The 22,262-nt window shown below is 38.6% G+C and overlaps 2 protein-coding genes across 9 annotated transcripts in view; both read right to left on the reverse strand.

The window, feature by feature from the left end:
- Positions 1 to 1,693: 1,693 nt before the first annotated feature.
- LOC115687882 (calmodulin-binding protein 60 D-like) lies at positions 1,694 to 9,783 on the reverse strand. 7 transcript variants are annotated; one of them, XM_056315967.1, is made up of 11 exons: positions 9,499 to 9,783; positions 8,977 to 9,049; positions 8,459 to 8,511; positions 7,953 to 8,022; positions 6,405 to 6,451; positions 6,264 to 6,323; positions 5,478 to 5,971; positions 5,040 to 5,200; positions 4,756 to 4,959; positions 3,640 to 3,820; positions 1,694 to 2,460 (listed from the first exon to the last, which is right to left on the reverse strand). In XM_056315967.1, exons 1-11 carry the CDS (start codon positions 9,579 to 9,581, stop codon positions 2,051 to 2,053), a joined length of 1,836 nt encoding a protein of 611 aa, XP_056171942.1. In that variant the 5' UTR covers positions 9,582 to 9,783; the 3' UTR covers positions 1,694 to 2,050. The 7 variants fall into 7 exon arrangements, with proteins under 7 accessions (XP_056171942.1, XP_056171941.1, XP_030469460.1 ...); XM_056315966.1 differs by lacking the exon at positions 9,499 to 9,783 and adding an exon at positions 9,139 to 9,490; XM_030613600.2 differs by lacking the exon at positions 6,264 to 6,323 and having other exon boundaries at positions 9,499 to 9,782.
- A 1,860-nt stretch (positions 9,784 to 11,643) lies between these two features.
- The window catches only part of LOC115687892 (uncharacterized), a 75,754-nt gene continuing 65,135 nt past the window's right edge, over positions 11,644 to 22,262 (reverse strand). The window contains exon 4 of one of the 2 annotated variants that reach the window (XM_030613610.2): positions 11,644 to 11,863. In XM_030613610.2, coding sequence (XP_030469470.2) covers positions 11,856 to 11,863 — 8 coding nt within the window. In that variant the 3' untranslated portion in view covers positions 11,644 to 11,855. Of the gene's footprint in view, positions 11,900 to 22,262 lie in introns of both variants that reach the window. The other variant, XM_030613609.2, reaches the window with a different exon arrangement.

The raw sequence follows: 22,262 nt of genomic DNA on the forward strand, positions 1-22,262 counted from the left end.
GGTCTCAAAAGGTATAGCTCTTTTCCTTCTTGCTTTTCTAGTTTGATTTTGGCCCGGTTATCACATGCTGAGCACCGAACCGTAGTCGAAAGTCGAGTATGCTAGCTTGCTATAATGGGCATCGCAAGCTTGTTATCTTGATCTATCGGCTCATTTATCTTGATGGGGATGGCGGGCCGTGAATGGAACTAAAATTAAGTATTGGCATGTTGAAATTTTGTCAAAAACCGTCCGTATCACAGTCTTGTTCGACAACCGGCGTCACTTTTGAGTCCCGCTTGCATTTCTCTGACTTTTTAAGCTTCAACTACGTTCAGGTTGATGCTTATTCTTACACTCTTTCATGTGTACTTTGGATGTTATCAGTAAATTGTTAAGGTAGATATGTGTTGTGGGTAAAATCATAGATGCTTCCGGGACGCACCAGGTTGAATTTCTACGAAAACCGAGCTTGTTTCGACTTGTAAACATCGATGCGTACTCTCTGCCCTTGCCTCATGCATTCTGCTCAGGGGGCATTTGTGTTATCTCGGTCACATTTGTGCATCCTAGGCGAGTCTCGGGTCGATCCTCACAGGTTCTGATGACCTAGGGACGCGTCGAGGTGTTTTGATATTTATTCGGCGTCGCAACTATTGAGATTTAGCCTAAATCTTAGTTAATATTTATTATTAGGGTTAATACCACGAAAAACCCCAAACTGGTACATTTGTAATAAATTTATCTCAAACTAATTTTTTACCACAAAAAACATCAAACTGGTATTCTTATGACAAATTTACTCTCTATTAGTTTCCATTAAATTTTACCGTCAAATTATTGAGTTGGATGACACGTGGTAGTTGACGAGTATACCAGTTTGGGGTTTTACCTCTCAATTTTTCACAGGTTTATCAATTTGTGATTTTTCGTGGTATTAATACAATTTAACGAAGGGTAATTTGTTACAAGTGTACCAATTTTTTGTTTTTTGTGATAAAAAAATTAGTTCGGGATAAATTTGTCATAGGTATACCAGTTGGGTTTTTCGTGGTATTAGTCCTTATTTTTATCCTTTATTTTAAGGAGTTTATATCTTTTAACTAAGATTAATTGCGTGTTTATCCCGAGTTTGGGTCTTTATTTTCCTCGTAATTAATTTAATGACTCGATTATTGGTTGTTTATCTTTATTGCTTGCACAAAATGTATGATCATTTTTACGTGCGGGTGGTTTAAGGTAATAAAATTGATGAACATCGCGTGCAAGCATTTTCATAGAAGAGAAAAAGCACCAAAAGGATGTTATATTAATTTAGGGTTTGATTCACACTCCATGTTCCGAGAAATATTTACCAGGGGTGTAGCGATAACTCGAGACCTTCCTCTCTCAGGCTTAACAATATTGACTAGCTACAGAATATCGAGGGAACTTCGTAGCATAATTAAACAGGGCGTGTGGTTTGGAAAATAGCTTTATTGCTTCCGGATAGCAGCAAATAGGCAAGACTTGATACATATGACTTGATGGACATGATGTCAATTTGGATGCATAATAAGCGCAGAATCCAAGTACCATCTTCGAATGATATACCTTGCGTTCCTCACATGTGAACAACCAGAGAACTTTTGAATAAAGATGTTAAAAGAACCGAAATAGAGAGACATTTTCTGATGGAAAAATTAGTCGCTTAAGAAGGCGCTCAACAAAGCTGTTCTATGGGCAAATGAATGATATTATCAATAATGACAGGGTCGTATACACATAAGTAACTAATATGCCCTCATCGAAGAAGATAATGCCATCACTTCTATCAGACTGTAAACGGAGAATCATCTTTTTCCTAATGCGGCAGTAAGAACGATCAAATCAAGCCTGGATAATTTTTTTTTTTGGTCAGATAAGCCTGGATTTCAATTGGTGGTTTGTCTATCTACGTAAGTCTGACTCCTCTCTTCCTGATGAAGAAACCCCGCTGCATCACTGCCTTTATATTGAGCCAGCCATTAACACCTTTGCTGGTACCTAAACAAAACCATCATCCCATAATAGGGTCTGAAAGGACGTGTTATCATCTCCACAATTCCATCAAATCATCTGACATGGTTGACCAGAAATCTTTCGTCACATGATTGGCTTCAGGAGGACATGTACTACTATATTGGCAGCTTGATATTGGTACAGTGGAAAGAACATGCTCATTTATTATATAGCCCCCTGGGCTCGGAGCGTCGATCATTTGGCTACCCAACGCTTCTTGTAAAGTGATACCATGGGACTCGTTTGGCAATCCGACATTAGTAATACCATCGTCTCCTGGATAAAATGGAACATTCGAGTTGTCTGCAGGTATGGGCTGATAAACTGAGGACATCATGGCATTTCCAAAATAAGCATTTTGGTCTGCAGATATGCGCTGATGTGAAGCGACAGGAACACCTTCATCCATGTCATTTCCAAAATTGGTATTTTGCGATTGTCCTGTCAATGCCAAAGCAGTTCCACCGTTATCTCCAGTAGAAAAAACTAGAACATTAATGTGGTTAATGTTTATAGGCCAAGTGAGCACAGGTCCACGATCTTATACAAAATTTTGGAATGAATAGTTTTGAGCTTTTACTATTCTGAAATCACGGAAAGTGCCACTAATTTCTTTTCCTCACCCTTCACATTTCTTTATTTTTTTCTTGCCACTAGTCTTCGTAACTTTTAAGTGCTTCAATTGACAAGGTCATTTCCCTTCAGAGATTGAACATTTGACTTTTCAATATCTGATGTATAAGTTTAACCAACTAGCCTTCTTTTCTAATGTGATCTTCCAGTCACCATTGATACAAATGCACATATAATCACATTGCCGTGTGCTTATCACATCTATTCATATCTACATTGGGATAGCAATATCTTGTCAATATCCACTTAGCATCACCTAAGTGAAGGTTTTCATGAGTATCTGCCCTCCCCCACAATTCCCCACTTAAAAAGGCACATGTTACCAGCTAAATTTGTGGTAGCTTTTTAATTGATTGGACTAAACACATACGCACATACATACATACACACTCATTGTGCAAATATCACAGCTTACAAAATATATCTTTCGTGTATAATTAGTAGTTGATATTGAATGTTCTCCACATTGCATGTCCTTATAGGTCATTTTGATACTTTAACTCTTAAATCTTTCCTGTCCAAATTATAGTTGCATCTCTTAAATTGAACCTTGATAAAACGAAGTACTTGATTATTGCCCTTGTGCCTCTGTACTGATAGTCTATAAGATTACTCCTTTTGGTAGTGACAACCTACTCCTCTTGATTGTTTTTCGTCAGTGAAAACTATTTCTGAGCATTTCCGATTGCATCTAGAGACACGTTGAAAGCCTAACTTGCAAATGGTAATTCTCTACGCATAACTTATGTGTCAGTGCCAAAGAGGTAGCAAATTTAGTAAAATCATGCAAGTTCAATTGAAGGGTGGCTGGACAAATAAATGTTTTCATATTATGTGGAACCCAAATCATAAGGATCTGAAACACATTGCTTTTATTTATTAAAGCTCAACAATCAAGTGGAAAGTCCTATTTTCATCGCTATTTCACAGGCCACATCTTTGTATGTGCTTGAATGGAGAGGTATTTTTGTGCTCTAGAGCACGTACCTTCAGCAGTCAAGCCCACATTTGCCAGAGGAGCTTCTAGACCCCCTTGAGCGGCACAAATCTGTGGAGTCAAAGAGCTTGAGCTTTTCTTTTGCATCGAAGGAGACAAGGTCTCACCATTGAACTCCATAACATCAATGTTGTTATCAAGGACCTTTTTCACGATTGTATCTCCATATTCCTGGAAGAAAATCACTCGGTAATTGCTCAAGTTGGACTACTGGAACTATTTATCTCAACTATTGAAGGTACACGCTCTGACTTCAAGTTCTTTTTTTGGCAAGTAATGTTGCATTCCCATGGATGAAACTGTATTCAGAGTAAGCACGCAAGGGCAGCACAGAGAGAATAAAAAAGCCACTGAAAGAACCTCAATTTATTTTACGCCTATCGCCACCGATGCATTTCTGCACCACATAAAGGTCAGGTGCTCGAAAGATGTTATGAAGAGTACAATCAAGGCAAGGTTCCTTAGGGTAAAGATGCAAAGATCGAGAGAGGGAGTGAAGAAATAAAACACGCATCAACTTGTATAGCGCAAGTCATTAAGATCTTCATAGTTTTAAACTTGGAGAGTAATAGTTGCAACGCGAATGTGTTAATCGTTCTAACTACAATCTGATGATGAGTGACTCAGATATTCATGGATGTCTGATGACACCAAATCAACTGTTGAAAGTGCTCTCTAACTCACTCGTGTTTTCTCGTTATGATTTTAACCGCAAAGTACAGAAGGCCACTTTGATTTACAAGGTCGCTATCCTCGACTTTGCATTGCAAAGAGCGAAATCTCAAAATCACTCTATTAATAGAAAGTCTCTATTATGGATCTAAACAAAGCCTCTAGATTTTATTTTTTTTAATTCTCTCCCCAGGCACTTCATATTACTCTCACTGATAAAACAAAAAACGAAGCATCTAGATGTCCAACCAACTCCTCGTTTCATGTTTCCATATCTCTGATCAAGTCTAACACCTATTAAGCCACACGGCTGAGTAAACATCAAATTACTGACTACATAGATAATATTGGACAAATTATATGAATTCAGCATGATGGGGATTAGCGAATGAGCTGGAGTGACAAAACTCAGAAGGAACTCCTTAGTTACTTACCTTCTCTCGGGCAGAAAGTTGATGAGTAGCAACATATACCCTGTCTATGATTAGGCCGATCAGTTGATCATCAGCGTCGAGTAGAGCACCATCCTTCCTCATGCTATCCATATAGTACAAACAAAGTTTCCGATTTATTTTGCAATCCCTTGCATGAAGAACGAGGCTATCCCAGTTCTTTGGTGTTATGCTCTTTCCAAGGATCTATGATGAGTGCAAACACAAAACTTACGTTCTTGGTAATCAATCAAACCCTAATTGAGAATCATTAACTAAGTGCTTACCTGTCTCAGTTTGACGGGGTCCATAATCAGTTGCAGTACAAAGTCCTCCACTTTATGTATTCTGGCTTCACTCAATTTTTTGTGAGATTTCCCATCTTTGGCAATCTTCTCCAACCTCCAGACCTCATCATCAGGTTTAGGAGGATAACTTTTCTTATTTGCTGTAAAATAAAAGGAAACTAGTCACCATAAGATCGATGAGTAGAAGCAAAATTCTGACAGGCGTGCAAACTCTCTCCTGAAACTGATCCAAATATGTGCTAGCAACAAGAAGCATACCATCTCTTATTTATCAGAATTTTCGTTTGAGATGTAAAGGTCCGTATGAAACGAAGCTCTCAATTAGAAAATTGAAGACTCTTGATGTCCAAAACCATGTTTATGGTCAGTCATCAAGTACAAGGTTTATATACTGTAAAAAGGCAAAGAAGGATCCACCTTCTCCTCTATGTTCCTTAACGGGGAAGGCATCTGTTTTTGCTTCTTGAATTCGTGTATCCCCACAATAATCCGATGCCACCTTAAGCCCTATCCTGAATCTTTTACTCTTATTCCAGCTGGAATTGTCCGTAAATGTCAGGTCTCCCAGCTCCCCAACACCTCCCTTGAGCTTCACTTGGAGATCTCCTGTCAAAAGCGGCCTCTTTCCTTCACGTTCTTTAACCATGTACTTCTCAAACTCTTCTTGGGCCCAGTTATCCTCATCTTCTTTGTTGAAGTCACCTTCAAGCACGACAACGTCCAACTTAATGGAGGATTCGGGGCCTGATGTAACGACATACCCTGTATTCACATCGATCAAGGCAACGGAAATGCAAGCACCCCCCTCTCCTTCTAGTTTCTTTCCGGTGAATAGAGGAAGTGACAGTTTGGTTCGAAATTGGAGCTGTAAGTTTCTCCCATTATTATTTGCCGTAGATTCAGCATTAGCCCTGCATTCTCCAGGGGAAACAACCATTAGAAACAGGAACAGGTATGGAAGCGGAAAATTGGAAAAGCAACGATAAAGAGAGACAAACTACCAAACATCTCACTTGGACAAGTCTTACTGCCAGGGAAACTACAAGGATTAATAGATCTGGTGTCTCAGAGAGTTTAATACTGCAAATTCTTTAAAAAAATAACAAAATAAAATGCTCTACTGCTCTCAAGGTACAAAAATTATGTTCTAAATTGGAACATTGACATGGCACACGACCGAGTCACTTTTGGCCTGACGCTCACTGAGCTATGACAGTGACCGCCTGCTGTGGGTTGGTAGTGGTAGTTCGGACTATTATTCCCCTAAAACATCAACATGCATAACCTTTTAATGCTAAACAGAAAGCCTTTCTCAACAGCATCACGGGCAAAGTTCATTCATACCTTCCGAGGTGGGGAGAGTGAATGTTTGCAAGTTCCACTGCTTCCTTCTGTCAATACCACCAGCAGCAGAATTGCCAAAGTTGGAGACATAAAAAATATGAAGCAGAAGGGATACAAAACCAATCCATTCCATCAAAAAGTGTTGAAAACTTCCTTCATAAAAACAACTTATCGAACACCTTATTGAGCTAAGTTCTTCAGGCACATTTCAAATTCCAGTGTTTACCAAATAGCAGTTGCATATATAGCTTATATGAGCAATCCTAAGGATTTTTATTATCCCCTTTCATTGTCCATGAAAAATGTTACAAGTGCTTTGGAACGGTTATGATTCAGCTTTAGGTGATAAAGCCACAGTAGTGGATGTTGTTGAGGCAAATGAATGGAGATGGCCTACTGCAAGTTCTGACATCTGCTTGAAACTCAGATGGCTTTGTGTGGGTTGATTGCTCCAAACTCTGGCTCCATAGACAGAGTGGTATTTACTGGATCGTCTGGGGGCTCTTTCTCTGTAAAGGAGGCTTGGAAGCTCGTAAGGAAATGTATGAACAAAGCTACTTGGCTTAAGCTTGTATTGTTTAAGCGTAATGTGCCAAATTTGGCTTTATAACTTGGCTAGTCATTCACAATAGGTTGCACACATTGGACAGGGTGAAAACTTGGTCTGACAGTGATAGCACTTGTGTGCTATGTGGACAACTTGAAGAATCTCGAATGCACTTGCTCTTTAGTGTGTATACTCAAAGCAGATTTTGGGAACAAGTTTATAGCTACTCTCAATTCCTAGATCTGCAAGTGATTGGAAGGATGAATTTACTTGGAATGCAACCATTTATTATCTCTGGAGAGAGAGGAACTTAGTGAAGCATGAAAAAGTATCCCTTCAAGTTTGTCGTGACCTTGATGCAGTTGTTTTTTTTTTTTCCCTTAAAGTCTCTTTAGAAGCTACCATTCAGGAAGGAAATAAGACACTGATGATGTTTAGTATTTGTGGACAAATTGGCAAGTTCTTGGTGGCTAACTTTGCTGCAATCTGCTGGCATGGTTTTTGAGTTTGCATCTTGTTTTTCTGGGTAGTATTTTGCTGTTGCTACCGGTAGTGTAGATGGGGAAGACTATGATGTCATGTTGTCATTTGGTGTGCGGTGTCATCAGATTGAAAGTCAACTTGATGAATTAATCTCAAGTTATCAGGCTTTCCCATTAAATATGTTGCTCAAAAGGATCTCCCATCCTTTATGTCGAGCAGGGATGAAAGTTCCCCTTAGTGATCCGACAGTGCCGAGTAGAAGGACAGGATAAATGTTACTTTAGGGATAGCAGACTAATCTTCCCTCAGAGTTCACATCTACGGGAAGGTTGGGCACCACGACTCAGCTGTATATGTGCAATGGACTTGTATGGGATGTGACCTCCCTTGTTTTTCTTCCATAGGTTGTCCAATAAAATGAAAATTTACTTATAAAAAAAGATGTGCAAAGTTTGTGCTCAATGAATGCTGTTCAAACAGTCGACATGTGGAAATTTTATATACTCTCTTTATCTTACCTTTTTCGGAACAGCATTCTTCGTTGAGCTTATCTGTTGCATAATCTCTTTGAGAGCATTCTCCATGGAACTACACCATGGAAATTGACACCGGGAACAAATGATGTCTTGTGGAATTATTCGTAACAAATAGACAAATATCTATATGTAACACTTCAGTTACTAGTACATATGAATGTCAGACATAATTACCAGACTCATCAGATGCATTCCCTTAATTGACGGCAACAGAGAAAAGTCAACGTAAAGCTGGAATACATATTTATCCAGTACATTGATAGCAGAAGCAAGTAAAGTTAATTAGCAGCTATCTCCAAGTGCACCATCCTTTCAGTGATTGACAACGAAATGTATGTGCAGGTATTACACTTTGCTGAACAGAATCGTGGATTGATGACTTATGATACTCGACGATATTTCTAGTTGGCGAAACAATACACATGGAAATTCTCCTAGAAGAATCAGTTGATGCAGATTTAGCAACAAACCAAATAAAATATATTCACCTTTGAAAGTATTCGGCCAAGTCAGATTTAGCACGCTCCCACTCTTCCCTGACCTGTCCAGCAAATTAGAGCAATAGCGAAGAATTACATTGCAATCTGTCACGTATTCATCTCATTCAAGTTTCACATCACAGGTACTCTCATTGTCCTCCTTCGACATGCAAGTTGTCGTTGACCACATTTTCCAAGATTCAAGGAAAAAATTATGTCCAAGCCACTTCATTGAAAATCTGGATCTTTTTGTGATCCATACCGTCCGAAACAACATGAAAAGCCTAAATCATGTTATTAGCGGCATTGCTTCACAGGAAAAGCGTAGAACAGTCAGCGGGTCATTTTTACCACTCAAGCGATAATTCTGTATGCATCTCGCTGCAATTTCTCGTGAAAATTTCTATCCAGAAACTGATTGGAAGGTCAGAAATGCATCCAACCACTTCTAATCAAAGAGATCAGCAACTGAAATACAATAAAGACTCTACTTTTTATGTCCAAGTTAGCTACTCTACTCGTCTCACCACTGTCCGGACATCCTCCTTCGTCAACCAGCTCCTCAGCATGAGATTCCTCTTGGACCCGTGCCATACTTGACTGTGTGAAGATCACCACAAAAGTACAATCAAGATAGGAAAATTTAGCAAACAGGACAGCAAAGTAACCCAGAAACAACAACAGCTCACAGGCTAGGTAAAAGTTTCCAACAGTGTTTCATTCGAATAAGGAGGAAATACTGCGATTGGCCCGTGCCGAAATCGCATAACAGATTCGAGATGGGCACCATTGGAGGTCTTTAATGCTTCGTATCTAAGCCACAGCACAAACCCACGAACAAAAAACTGAACGAAAGAGATTTAGAACCGTCACGAGGCAAAAGCTAATCCATGTTATGCTTCAACGCAGGCTTCGCCATATTTCCTCATTCCAAGAATCTTCAGCTCAAGGACTCTTCATTGAGTATCCCTCAAGTAAAGCTAAAACGAACACCACCATCAAACAATCGATCAAGCATCGAAACGTGGAGAGGGAAGAGTGAACTTAACCTCACTGGAGTGGTGCGCGGCCTCTTGAGTTGACTTGGTTGACCTGAAGAAGTGGAAGCCAAAGCTCTCTTTTGCATCAACATGATTCTCTTCCCTTTCGCGGAGCTTACCAAGAACTTGGAAGGATTTGGTCGCTGAACAAACGGGAACAAATGTAGCAGAGAAAACGAAGGCGATGATGAACAGTCAATGCACGAACTCAAGCTCGAACTCCAAAGCAATGAGTTCGTAATCACTGGACTGTGTTTTATTCTGTACTGTCCGAACGAGTAGGGACGCCAGTTTCCAAGAATCTTGAAGGTCCAATTCCCGGAAACGTAACCGGTTTTTAAAATTGCTCTTTTCCTTTTCTCAAACTCTGGAAATTGACAAAAAAAACTTAATTTAATGTGCGTTGTAGTTATCTAACGAGAAAATTTATGCACATTCGAGGAGGAATGTTGCATGGCTCTTCATCAAATTGATGATGTCAAAAAAATTATTGTGAAAAGAAAAAAAGAAAAAATAAAGAAAGATTAATATCACAAAAGATCTTAAACTGATAAACTCGTGACAAATATACTCTAAACTAATCAAACCATATGGAGTTTTTGGTTCCACTTCCGCCACTTCCAGTTCCAGTTCAAAAAACTCAAATTGATACATTTATGATAAATTTATTTTTCGTTAGTTTCCTTTAAATTAGATTAATACCACGAAAAACTACAAATTGATACATTTATGACAAACGGAGGGTAAAATTCTAATTTGGTACACCCGTCAACTGCCACATGTCGTCCAACAGTAAAATTTAATGGAAAGTAACAATGAATAAATTTTTCATAGGTATATCAGTTTAGAATTTTTAGTACAAGCCAATTTGAAATTTTTTATGGTATTAAACCAAAAAAGAATGCGCGTGGATAACCGGTAGGTGGTACTTAGTAGAGTGGATTAAATTAATTAAGGGATTTGCTTTTGCAACGCGAGCAGGTGAAGTAGGGGTCGATTCGCTTATTTTGGTCAACGCCCAAGGCGGCTTGGCTTTTTTGGCGTACGTGGCTAGATTTTAGCCGTCCATCCTTCTCTCCCTCCCTTCTGTCTCGCCATGGCGGTCGAAATTTCGGACATCACATTGCCCTCTACCGCGACCACTCCAAAGATGCTTTGGCCGAACCCGGAAATTACGGATCGGCAGATGATCAATTACGGATCGGCAGATGATCGGACTTGTAGGGATTTTTCAAAGGCAAAAGTCGTGCATGGGGCCAGCTTGATAACCCGATTAACTGCTAAAAATTGATAAGTTCAGCAATTAACGAGATTAAGATTGCGTGACAACTTTAAACAGAATCGACTTCAATCGAACCAAGAGGGGAGTTTACTCCAAAATTAATGGGTTATGTAAATTCGATTTGGAAATTAGTACCTTTCATTATTTTTCGCGGTTTATGATTTCGAAATTTAGGGTTTCCTCACCATGCACGCATGAAAATAGTAGGTCTTTGCAAATACCTGAGGTTCGATGTTTGTACCGTCACGGAAATTGAGTCAAGGAGGAACACGCAAGGGATGTCGCCTCCTGGAGAGCAAAATGCCCAACGCACAACATTTTCAGAGGTTAAACTCAAATGAGCTTGTAATCTCACTCCCCATGAGCTAGATTTCTGGCTCTTTCACCGACCGTATGATTAGACAGTTTAAATTTGATTACGGCGAAGTGTTGTAATATCATAGATTTACATGTACAACGTTTTTATACTTGGTTACGATTCCATGTCGTAAAGTTGTACTATATGATAGGTGTATCTTAAAAGTGTGGAAGAGGGAGAGAGACATATTAGTGGGACATTACTGGCTATTTGATTCTGAATTGTCAAATATAGTATTCAATTTGCGTGGTTCGCAAAAATTAACCATAATTTAACAGCTACCTTCACTAACTTTCCACTACCCTATTGGCTTTAAGAGTCTCTCTCCATACCCATACCAAGAGTTTGGAAGTTGCTACTTGGTAATGAGAGGAGAGAGAATGTTTACTATATAGTTCTATTGTAATTATCGCCAGCAATTTGTCCACAAATTCAATCCCTTTTAGGCGATGGCATGGCAGAACTACAATGACAAACGAAAAATAGAAGCCAGATGGGTGCATTAGAATTTGGATACCAAAAAGCATAGTGCTCATACTTTGATTAATCGGAATAGAAATTTCATCATTTCATTCGGTAAACTACAAACTTCTGATACACTAAACATGACTCAACTCACATTATTGAGATAAATAAAAAGTCTCTTCGGCCAATGCTCTGAATAAAATCCAAAAAGTTTGTTGGGGAGCAAGCTGCGCTTGATTGGTAGCCACATGATTCAAGCCCTCAGTCACCTCGAAGTAGCCAATCAATATCGTCATCTTCAGTATCTAAAGAGAAATACAATACCATAAGAATGTGACCACGCTTCTAATTTCTCTTGAACCATATTGTACATTTGCTGAAACTCATGCTACTGATGAGGCCATCCTATGTCCACTACAGGTTTTCCAATAAGTTAGTATACATAATTTGCCACGATAGTTGCACTTCAATCAGTCCTTATCATCAGATAAGTCATATTAATGAGATAATGCAACTGTTGTAGAGAGATAATCATAATTGATATCTTAGACAGCACCTACATAACTCTTTGTATGCGGTTACAACATTTGTAAATTGGCTAGACCCTATCAAACCCCTAATAAGAGGTTTTCAGTATGACAAAATTGAGTCGAGTATCATATTTGAGATGCCAAATGATTTAGCGTTTCATTTGAGCCAGCTTCACGCTTACTTGTTTAGCTTCCAAATGGGACTGATCATAGCATATATCACAAAAATATCCATCTCTTTAAACTCATTAAATGGGTCTATAACGCTAATTTCACCATCCCGGTGTTGTGGACTATTGGGTTCTTATTGTCACTCTTTTATATGGTTGCTAACAAAATCGCTTTCATTAATGAGAAGAAATGAGCCGGTTCAATTCCTACTCTTCTATACACAAACATGAATCTATCCCATGAAAATGGATCATGACCCAAAAATATTAAAGCCATAGAAAAACGTTTTTCCCAAATAGAAAAAACACCTTCAAATTCTTTACCAAAAAAAAAAACACCTTCAAAAGATTTTTTTCCGCTTTCATATCCTTCTTTCACCAAACACATTTTCCTTCTCTTTTTTTTTATTTTTTTTAAATAGAGTTTTTTTTCTTTTTTTTTTCTTCTACCTCAACCGATAACTGGCCACAAGCGAGCTCTAGCCTCATTAGCTGGCGAGGCTTTGGCGAGGCTCAAGGCCGGCGAGGCTTTGGAGAGTCTCGAGGCCCAACTTGCCAGATCCGACGGGGCTCAAGCTCACTAGCCTGTGGCGAGGCTCGAGCTCGCTTGTGGCCGGTCGTTGGCCGTTGCTGTGACCGAGAACCAGCCGGAGAAGAAGGGGAAAAAAAGAAAGAATAGAAAACAAAATAAAAATAAGGATATTAAAATTTTGATTTTTTAAAATAAAAAAAATATTAAAAGTTGTGCATGGAGAAAAATCAAATAAGATTTTCTATACTAAATAGCGGAAAGTATTTTCTTGGTCTTTTTCAGATTTCAGTTGAACACTGAAAAATTATGTTATTTTTCAAAAAAATGATTTTTCAAAAAATATTTTTTAAAAATATCGTATTTTTCGCAAAATGAACGGAGCTTGAGTCAAGGAGGAATAAGCAAGGGCTGTCGCCTCCTCGAGAGCCAACAACCCAACGTACAACATATTTAGAGGTTAAACTCAAAAGAGTTGGTAATCTTACTCCCCGTAAGCTAGATTTCTGACTCTTTCAACGACCGTACAATTAGACAATTAAAATTTTGAGAGGTTAAACCAATGCATAGCACGGTCTTGAACTTGTTCAGCTTTCATCTTGAGGCGCTTGATCTCTGGACGATTGGCGGACTTCACAGGCACCTCGGGTATCTTCGGGAGTAGTTCAGTCGGAATCTTGTGTTGACGGATGTATTCGGTTGAGGCATAATACCTCTTCTCTTTACCTTCTAGCTCCTTCTCAAGCTATATCAACTTCCGAGGTCGGCAAACATCCTGCATCGATTTGATCATGCTAACGATGTCTTCGTAGTCACAATCCTCGTAGGTGAAATTGACCCAGAGTAGGTCCATCTGTAGTGCGGGGGGAATCTCTTGCACAACTTGATATTGGCCAGTCACCCTAGACGGGTAGTAATCTATAGCGCTAGTGAACCCCAATAAAGGGACCGGACCACTATCTCCACATGTGATCCCATGCTTCACGAAGTTGGAACCATTTAGCATGCCATAGGAAACCTTTGGGACTTGGGTTTATCATAAAAACTAGCCATTCGGAGTAATGAAATTCTGGAGCATGTTCTTTCATGGGAGATTTACTTTACTTCAACGAATGAGAAATTATGGATTCAGGGACTTGATTACGCTAGATTATTCTAAAGCCATTTTAGTACCTTTTCTCGTTTTATGAAAAATGTTTTGTAGACAGTTTGGATTGATTTTAAACCGATCCATTAACATGTGAGGTAGTCATGCAGTTGCACAACTATTAATGAAACATTAAATAATCATAGCGATAAATAAATTGCAAGGGTAAGTAGGGAATTTACTTACCTCGATGCATAGCACTCTGCCGCAATATCAAACAATGAGAAAACACATATTCTTCCTAGATATGGTTTCTAATTTCCAAGCAAACTTAATCAACTTTTTTTGGGTTTTCAATTATTTAATGAAAACTAAATTATGTGCAATGCATGTCATGCAAGCCTACTCTGAATAAAATGACGTAGGAAGTATTATCTACTCTAGCATGGCATGTTATTTAACTACATGACCTAATTCTAGTGAACTATTATTGCATGACATGCAATTCTATATTAAATGACCCTAAACATGTAGTCACTAAATGACATGTAAGTGATGACATGGCATATATGATGACATAGACAATGACATGGCATTGATGACGTGGCACAATGACATGGCGAGATGACGTAGCATATAATGATGATGAGGCAACATGACGTGGCATAATGCAATGACGTAGCTAGATGATGTGAAATGACATAGAATGTATGCACCTTATTCCATATGACGTGCAACTTTTAATTAAATGAACTTAATATGCAACTTCTGTGACATGCGCATGACATAGCACTATGACATGACCTGAACTACATGACATGCAAATGATATTTTTAGCATTTTTTTTAAATTCGGAATTAAAATTACCATTATTTAAACATGCAATCTTACCTAGGAAAGAAATCTAGTTTATCCTAAGATAATGTTTTTGGTATTTTTTATTAAATTAGTAATTAAAATTTACTAAAAAATCAATTATATAGAACAAGATAATATCTTACTTAAACTAGTAAGTAATTTAAGTCAAATCCTAATTTAAGTCGGAAAATTATCTTAATCTTCTAAAATTTACCTAAACATAGAGTCTACCCAAACTTTCCCAACATGCAAGGTTATCTAGAAGTAAATCTATCCTAATGTTTTAAGGGAAGATTATCTAAAACCTATTATAGAAATCGTATCTAATATTTTTATATTTTTTGAATAAAGGAAACAAATCAAGATAAGATAATCATCCAATATCGTACATCAATTCAAAGAAAGATAAGCATGAAATATTCTAGTCATCCAAATTTGCTAACAAATTAAAACGACGAATCATATCCAATGGCATAAGGATCGCATTGGCCGATTTTTCATGCGGTCACGAGTCGTATCTCGAGCATGAGATCAGACTATCAAACAATGCCCATTGTCAAATTAGGAAAATTTTCTAATTTAAGGGATATGCCATATCACTCAAAGATTTGAATTAGATAGCAATATCAACCAAATTAGTTAACGAAATATTCGAATTGATATCAGATGAGATTGTTACCTCATTTAAAAACTTGTTATCCAAATCGGATCGGCAACGTGGGACTCACGCGATGGCCGAAAGTGGTGGTTCGGTCAAGAAAGGGGCAACTCATGGTGACAGGGCTATCGATAGGCTGGCTGGAGCAACTTGGTGACTCGCAGGGTGGCACGGCCGAGTGTAACAAACGGCAAGGCAGCGTTAGGCTCAATACTAGGTCACAAGTTGGCTCTTGTCATGGGGGTCTCGGCTTGGGAGCAAGGCAGCAACATAGGTCACTGGGTCGTTGGAAACTACAGATCAGGGCCGATGCAAGGATTGTCTCGACCGGTGCAAGAAGCAGCACGACACGTTGCGAGGCCCCAAAAGTAGTAGCTCGTCTCAGTGTAGGACTGGTTGGCTCGGCATAGGGGCTGGAGTCGTGGCCGAGCAACAAGGGCCACGGATCAAGATGGAGCCAGTGCAAGCGCGGCCGAGAGGGGGAGCTAGGCTAGGGCCAGACGCAAGGCTCGAGCTTCAACTAGGCAGTTGGGACTCCTCTTCGTCGCTCTCTCTCTCTATTCTTCACATGTGTCCCTCAATGTGCTATTTTGAGAATTATGATTGCCAACCTCCTAGGTTATAAGGTATGAATGAATATTTATGAGATTAACCTAGGTTCTGAGCACATTGACTGGAGTGAGGCATGTTTCAAAATTGAAGAAGAACCTGATTTCCTTGAGTGTCCTGGATTTAGCTGGGTGTCAGTATACTTCAGAAGGTGGAATCCTGAAAGTTGTTCAAGATGCCTCGGTGATAACAAAACGAGATAAGCACGGTGGTCTGTATGAGCTTCAAGGTGAGACAGTGACGGAATTGGCCGCGGAGACGTTGGAGGCATCTGTTCGATAGTTTGAATTGTGGCATATGTGTTTGGGGTATATTAGCGAAAAAAAATCTGAAGGTTCTTAGTAAAAGGAATATGTTGTGTGGTTATGTTGCTAACGAACTGAATGTCTACAGGTGCTATGACTTAGATCAATGGCGGAAAGTGCAGTTTAGTACGATTGTCAATGAAACCACAAAAATTGCAGAGTTAATGCACTTGAATGTTCGAAGGTTGTCGTGGTTTCCTTCGAGTAAAAGTGCTAGATTTATGCTAACAGTTATAGATGACTACTCGAGAAATACTTGGGTGTTTGTGATTAGGCACAAGTTTGATATTGTTGTCAGGATCATGCACTTTGATACTTTTATCATGATCATGCAGTTGGGAGCTTTAATCAAAAAGGAGATTGGTAAAATGATCAAGCATGTGCGAACTAATTGTAGCATAAAGTTTTGATCGAAGTTATTAAATGAATTCTGCATGAAGGAAGGCATGGTGAGACACCGCACTTGTGCTAGTGAACCACAATATATTGCAAAGTTGATGAGTAGAACATTACTAGAGACGGCCCATAAAATGATCTCTAATGCTAGTATGGTAGGAGATTTCTAGCGGATGCGCTTAGTATAGCGAGCTAACTAATGAATAGATTCCCATTGACTGCGATTGGATATCGGACTCCCGAAAAAATGTGATCAGGTAACGTTGCTGATTATTCTATTATTAGAATATTTGGTTGCCCGTGTTATATTCGAGTTAGTGATGGTAAGCTCTATGGAAGGGCAAGAATAATCTTAGGCTATGCACAAAGTGAGCGAGGTTATTGGTTGTAGTGCCTAGAATTAAATTCACCTGTTATCAGCAGAAAAATTACATATGACGAGTCTCTAGTACTTCTGGCTAGAAGTGTTATTGGTAGTATTCATATAGATATGAACGGTGTTTAGCTTGAGATGAAGTTGTAACCGGAAACTCGTTGATGTAGCTAGCAAGGATCACCTAGAGGGGGGTGAATAGGTGATCTAAAACAATTTTTAGTAATTTATGCGGAAACGAAATAAATCACAGAAGAGTCTGAATAAAATTCAGATTCAAGACAGATTATATAGACGGTGCTCTTGATGTGCAGAATGTAAAGTAAGAGATAAGGGAAAGAGAATCTGCACACAAGTTTATAGTGGTTCGGCTTATAGCAAGCCTACGTCCACTCTCCCACGCTTCACCCTACTGGCTGGATTTCACTATGTAATCAAGAGGAATTACAACTTCGAGTGTTAACACTCTTGTGTATGATAGGACTCTCTATCTCACACAATCACTCTTACAAAGTGCCCCTCAAGATCTTAATGTTTGGCTCAGAATGACAAGAGAAAATGATTGGATTAAGCTCAGACTTTGGACTTGTTGATTCTTGATTCTGTACTTCCTTTTGCTGCTCATTGATCTCCTTAAATACTCCTCCACTTCCAAACTAGCCGTTGGACAGCATTCAGAGGATCATCTTCCAATCTTTACCTTGGACAGATTTGTATAGTAAGGATTGAGTAGCCGTTGGTTGACAGATTCTGAATCCCGCTGATTCTGGTCGCCCATACAATCAGAATCTTGGTTTCCATAAGTAGAACTTTGTCCGTTGTAATGCATTCTTGTCATGATGTTTGATTGTCAATCAATTTGATTCAGATTGAGACAATCAGAACATTCCTTCTGTGAAATCCATGCCAGATCACTAGCTGTTGTGTTACGTTCTGAATTCTGCGTCTGCGTCTGAATAATTTCTTCGTTTGCATCTGCATCTGAATAACTTCTGCTTCTGAATCTCAGAACTTAGTTTATGTGGGTCTTCAAAAACATATTTGATAGATTGTAAAATCTGAATAATTTTCTTCTGAGCTTCCAGAATATACAGACCTGGAATCAAATCACTCAGGATAAGTATCAGATTTACATTAACACAGAAGGTTTTGTCAACCTCAAAATCATTAGGAGTTTTCCTCAACAATCTGCCCCTTTTTGATGGTGACAAAACTTTCTTTGCAGATTGAATTATTTTGAAAATAGATAAACATTCTAAGCTCAATAAACACAGATTGAAATAGCAAACTCTGTGGATATCTGTGTCTTTCTTCCTTTGAGAATAACCTGTAAATCTGCAATAAAATTTCTCCCCCTTTTTGTCATCAACAAAAAGATATAGTAATAGATAGGATAATGCACTGATATTAAGAAATCAACCAGTCTAACAAGAAGTATGAGAAATATTACAGACCAATTGAAAAAAAATAGAGAGAAATGTTGAAAAACAGGCTATTTTTTAGGAGTACGAATCAGTTGAAAATTTTCCAATATTGAGACAGCCTCCTCAATCTTCGAACTGCATTGACCTATGGCCTTATCCATGCTGGATGAGCACATAGCAATGGCTTCCTCTAATTCTGCTTTATCTGCTGCTGCTTGAAGTTGTTGAGCCTTGGTGTTTTCCTCAACAATTTTCTGTAGGTTCTGCAAATTTTGTTCTAGAGCAGCCTGCTTGTCTTTTATCTCGAGCAGAATAGAAAGGATGTTCTGATTTTCAGATGGCTGACCTTGGTCATTAGCTTCCTCTGACTGATTGTACCCTGTGGCTGATTCTGGTGGAATCTCCCCCTGAACAGGTGATTGAACTTCAGAGACATGTTCTTCATGAATTGGTTCTGAAACATTGGGAACTGGTTCAGGAACATGTTCTGGTTCTGCAGTGTGACCTGATTCAAAGTGTTCTGCTTCTGCTTCATCATTTTCATCATGCAGAAGAGTTTTTCTTTTCTTTCTGTACACTTTGATTGGGGTTGGAGAATCAGTTTGCTTGCTTGCTGAACTGGTTTTTTTTCCTTTGCTCCTTTTCTTTCTGAACTTTCTTGCCAACAGATTTTGCCTCTGACTTTTGAGCCTCTTTTCTTTTTACTATGTCCCTTACATCTTCAAATTTCTTCATTTTGGAGAGCATTTTTTCTCCAACAAACATAAGAGGAAGCATAGTTTCTCGCAACTCACCAGGAATAGATAAATTGAGATACATGAAGATACGAGTGATCAAAGCTCCATATGGCAGATGACCCTTATCCTTCTGTAATGCTCTGTACATATGGAATATTATGAGGTGAGGAAGAGAGAAGGATTGACCTGTCAAGATAGCCCAAATGAGCTTGATCTCTGATTTCGATAGGTCAGTTTTTGAAGCATCCTTTGGCTTCAAACAGTTTATGATGATCTTATGCAAGATCACGGATCGTTTGGATAAGTCAGAATAGGAGAGATGTCTTTTTGATCCTTGAGCAAAATTCGAATTTTCAGAAGCTAGCTGAGAAGCCTCTTCAAGACTTACTGCCAATGGAGTAAAAGTGGAGTGTGTGGCTCCAATTATCCTTGCCAACTCATGCGCCTTTAAATCAACCTTCTTGTCACCAACAGTAAATTATATCCAATTTGGTAACAGAATTGAAAGATTGGAATAAAAATAGGCAGTTAATTCAGCATAAGTGTTGGCAGATTGAAGGCAAAATTCATAAACCCCTAATTTTTCAAACAGGTTCTGTACAGAAATTCCAGCCTTCTTCAAATACTCGAAATCCACAGTTCTATTGTTCATTACTCCTCTATCAAGTAACAGCCTGTAGTACATCTGATGCGCAGTGCTTCTGAATAAGCCTCCTGTTCCAGGCAAGCCAGATGCTATTCCAACTTTTATCTCGAAATTCTCAAAAAATCGTGCATCATCATCTGGAACAACAAATTTTGAAGCACTAGATGTCTTAGGGCTTACATAAACCGATTTCTTTTCAGATGGAGTTGAAGCTTCTCCAACTTTTTCTTTGCCTTTTCAGGAACAAGTTTCTTGTGGAGTAGTGCTGGTTGGAACTTGCCCTGAGTTAGTGCAGTATTCAGAATAGATTTTCACAAGGTGAGTTTCAGAGCGAAGATCGTTGTCTTTCAGACAAGCACGAAGAGCCGACTCAGAGGCATTATTCCTTTTCAACCTTTGATAATTCCCCCATACACGTTTAATGTTTATGAACCGAAAATCAGTTTTACCAAACGATTTCGGTGGAGACAATCGCTGAGGTGCTGACGCTTCAGAAGGGTCTGCATGATGATCGGATTCTGAGTCTGAAACTTCCAAATATTCCGCCGGTGCGGTAGATTTTGAGTCTTGATTGAGGATACGAGAAGATCTTCTATGGGCCACCATCTTGACCGGCATTATGATCACCTTTGGAGACGAAAGTTTCGATCTTTGGAAGAAGAAGAGGAGAGTTTCTGAATATCGGAAGGTTTTTGAGAGAAAAAGATCGTACTGATAGGGTTTGGAAAAGAGAATGACGGGTTTAAAAAGGAGGTGGATAACTTTTGGAAGGAAAAAGTACTTTTAGAAATTAAAAGATATCCCAAACAAGTAGGAAGAAAATATACTCTCTAAAATTTAACCAAACATAACAATATATTAGGCAGATTTTATCAGATAAATTAGAATACATACCTGATTTGCTTCCAAGTATAACGAATTATAAAAATATCCTGCCAAAAATGTCAATTATATACCCGCCAAAATTTGAATAAGGAACGTACCTTTCTTTGTGAGTCTGAAAAATGTTCAGACTGAGAATACTTGAGTCTGAAAAATGTTCCTGTCTATCAAACACTTCAAGAAAATGGATAAGTGATGCACAATTTCTCTCTGATGAATTCAAATGAAGATTTATCAAGAGGTTTTGTAAATATATCAGCTAATTGATTCTTAGAATCAATAAATTGAATATTTACATCACCATTTTGAACATGATCTCGAATGAAGTGATGCTTGATTTCAATATGCTTAGCTCGAGAATGAAGAATCGGGTTCTTTGTCAAATTGATTGCACTTGTGTTGTCACATTTGATTGCAACACTTGATTCTTCAATATCAAAGTCTTGTAATTGCTGCTTCATCCACAGAATCTGTGCATAGCAACTTCCCAATGCTACATATTCTGCTTCTGCTGTAGAAAGTGCAACTGTACTCTGCTTCTTTGAGTACCAGGATACCAACATATTCCCAAACAGTTGACATGTACCAGAAGTACTTTTCCTGTCCACTTTACATCCAGCTAAATCAGCATCAGAATATCCAGTAAGAGTAAAATCTGAATCTTTGGAATACCAAAGACCTAACATTGGATATGTTCCAATGTATTTGATTATTCTTTTTACTGCAGAAAAATGAGATTCCCTTGGGTCTGATTGAAATCTTGCACACATACAGACACTAAAAAAAATGTCAGGTCTAGATGCAGTTAGATATAATAAAGAGCCTATCATACTTCTATACACCTTCTGATCAACCTTTTTCCCATTTTCATCTTTGTCCAGTTTGGATGAATGAGACATGGGAATGTCTGTCTTCTTGCAATTCTGTAATCCAAATTTCTTGATAATCTCCTTTGCATACTTCTCTTGGCAAATGAATGTACCATCTTTGGTTTGTTTCACTTGAAGGCCAAGAAAGAATGATAATTCTCCCATCATACTCATCTCGAACTCGTTCTGCATATTCTTTGAGAATTCCTTACATAGCAATTCGTTAGAAGATCCAAAGATTATATCATCAACATAAATTTGAACAAGTAGGGAATCCTTACCCTTTTTCTTAACAAATAAAGTTGTATCAACTTTACCTTTGGTAAAACCATTTTACAGAAGGAAGTTACTTAACCTTTCATACCAAGCTCTTGGTGCTTGTTTCAGACCGTAAAGAGCCTTCTTGAGTCTGTAGACATGATCACTCTTTCTTGGTTCTTCGAAACCAGGTGGTTGTTCCACATATACTTCTTCTTTGATATATCCATTCAGAAAGGCACTTTTCACGTCCATCTTGCAACTGGTGCATATGTTTCATCATAGTCTATGCCTTCTTCTTGAGAATAGCCTTTTGCAACCAGTCTTGCTTTGTTTC

Source organism: Syzygium oleosum, unplaced genomic scaffold (genome assembly GCF_021117445.2).
Source record: "Syzygium oleosum isolate NSW1041296 unplaced genomic scaffold, Sole_v2.1 Sole_v2.11, whole genome shotgun sequence".
In the NCBI taxonomy this organism is placed as follows: domain Eukaryota; kingdom Viridiplantae; phylum Streptophyta; class Magnoliopsida; order Myrtales; family Myrtaceae; genus Syzygium; species Syzygium oleosum.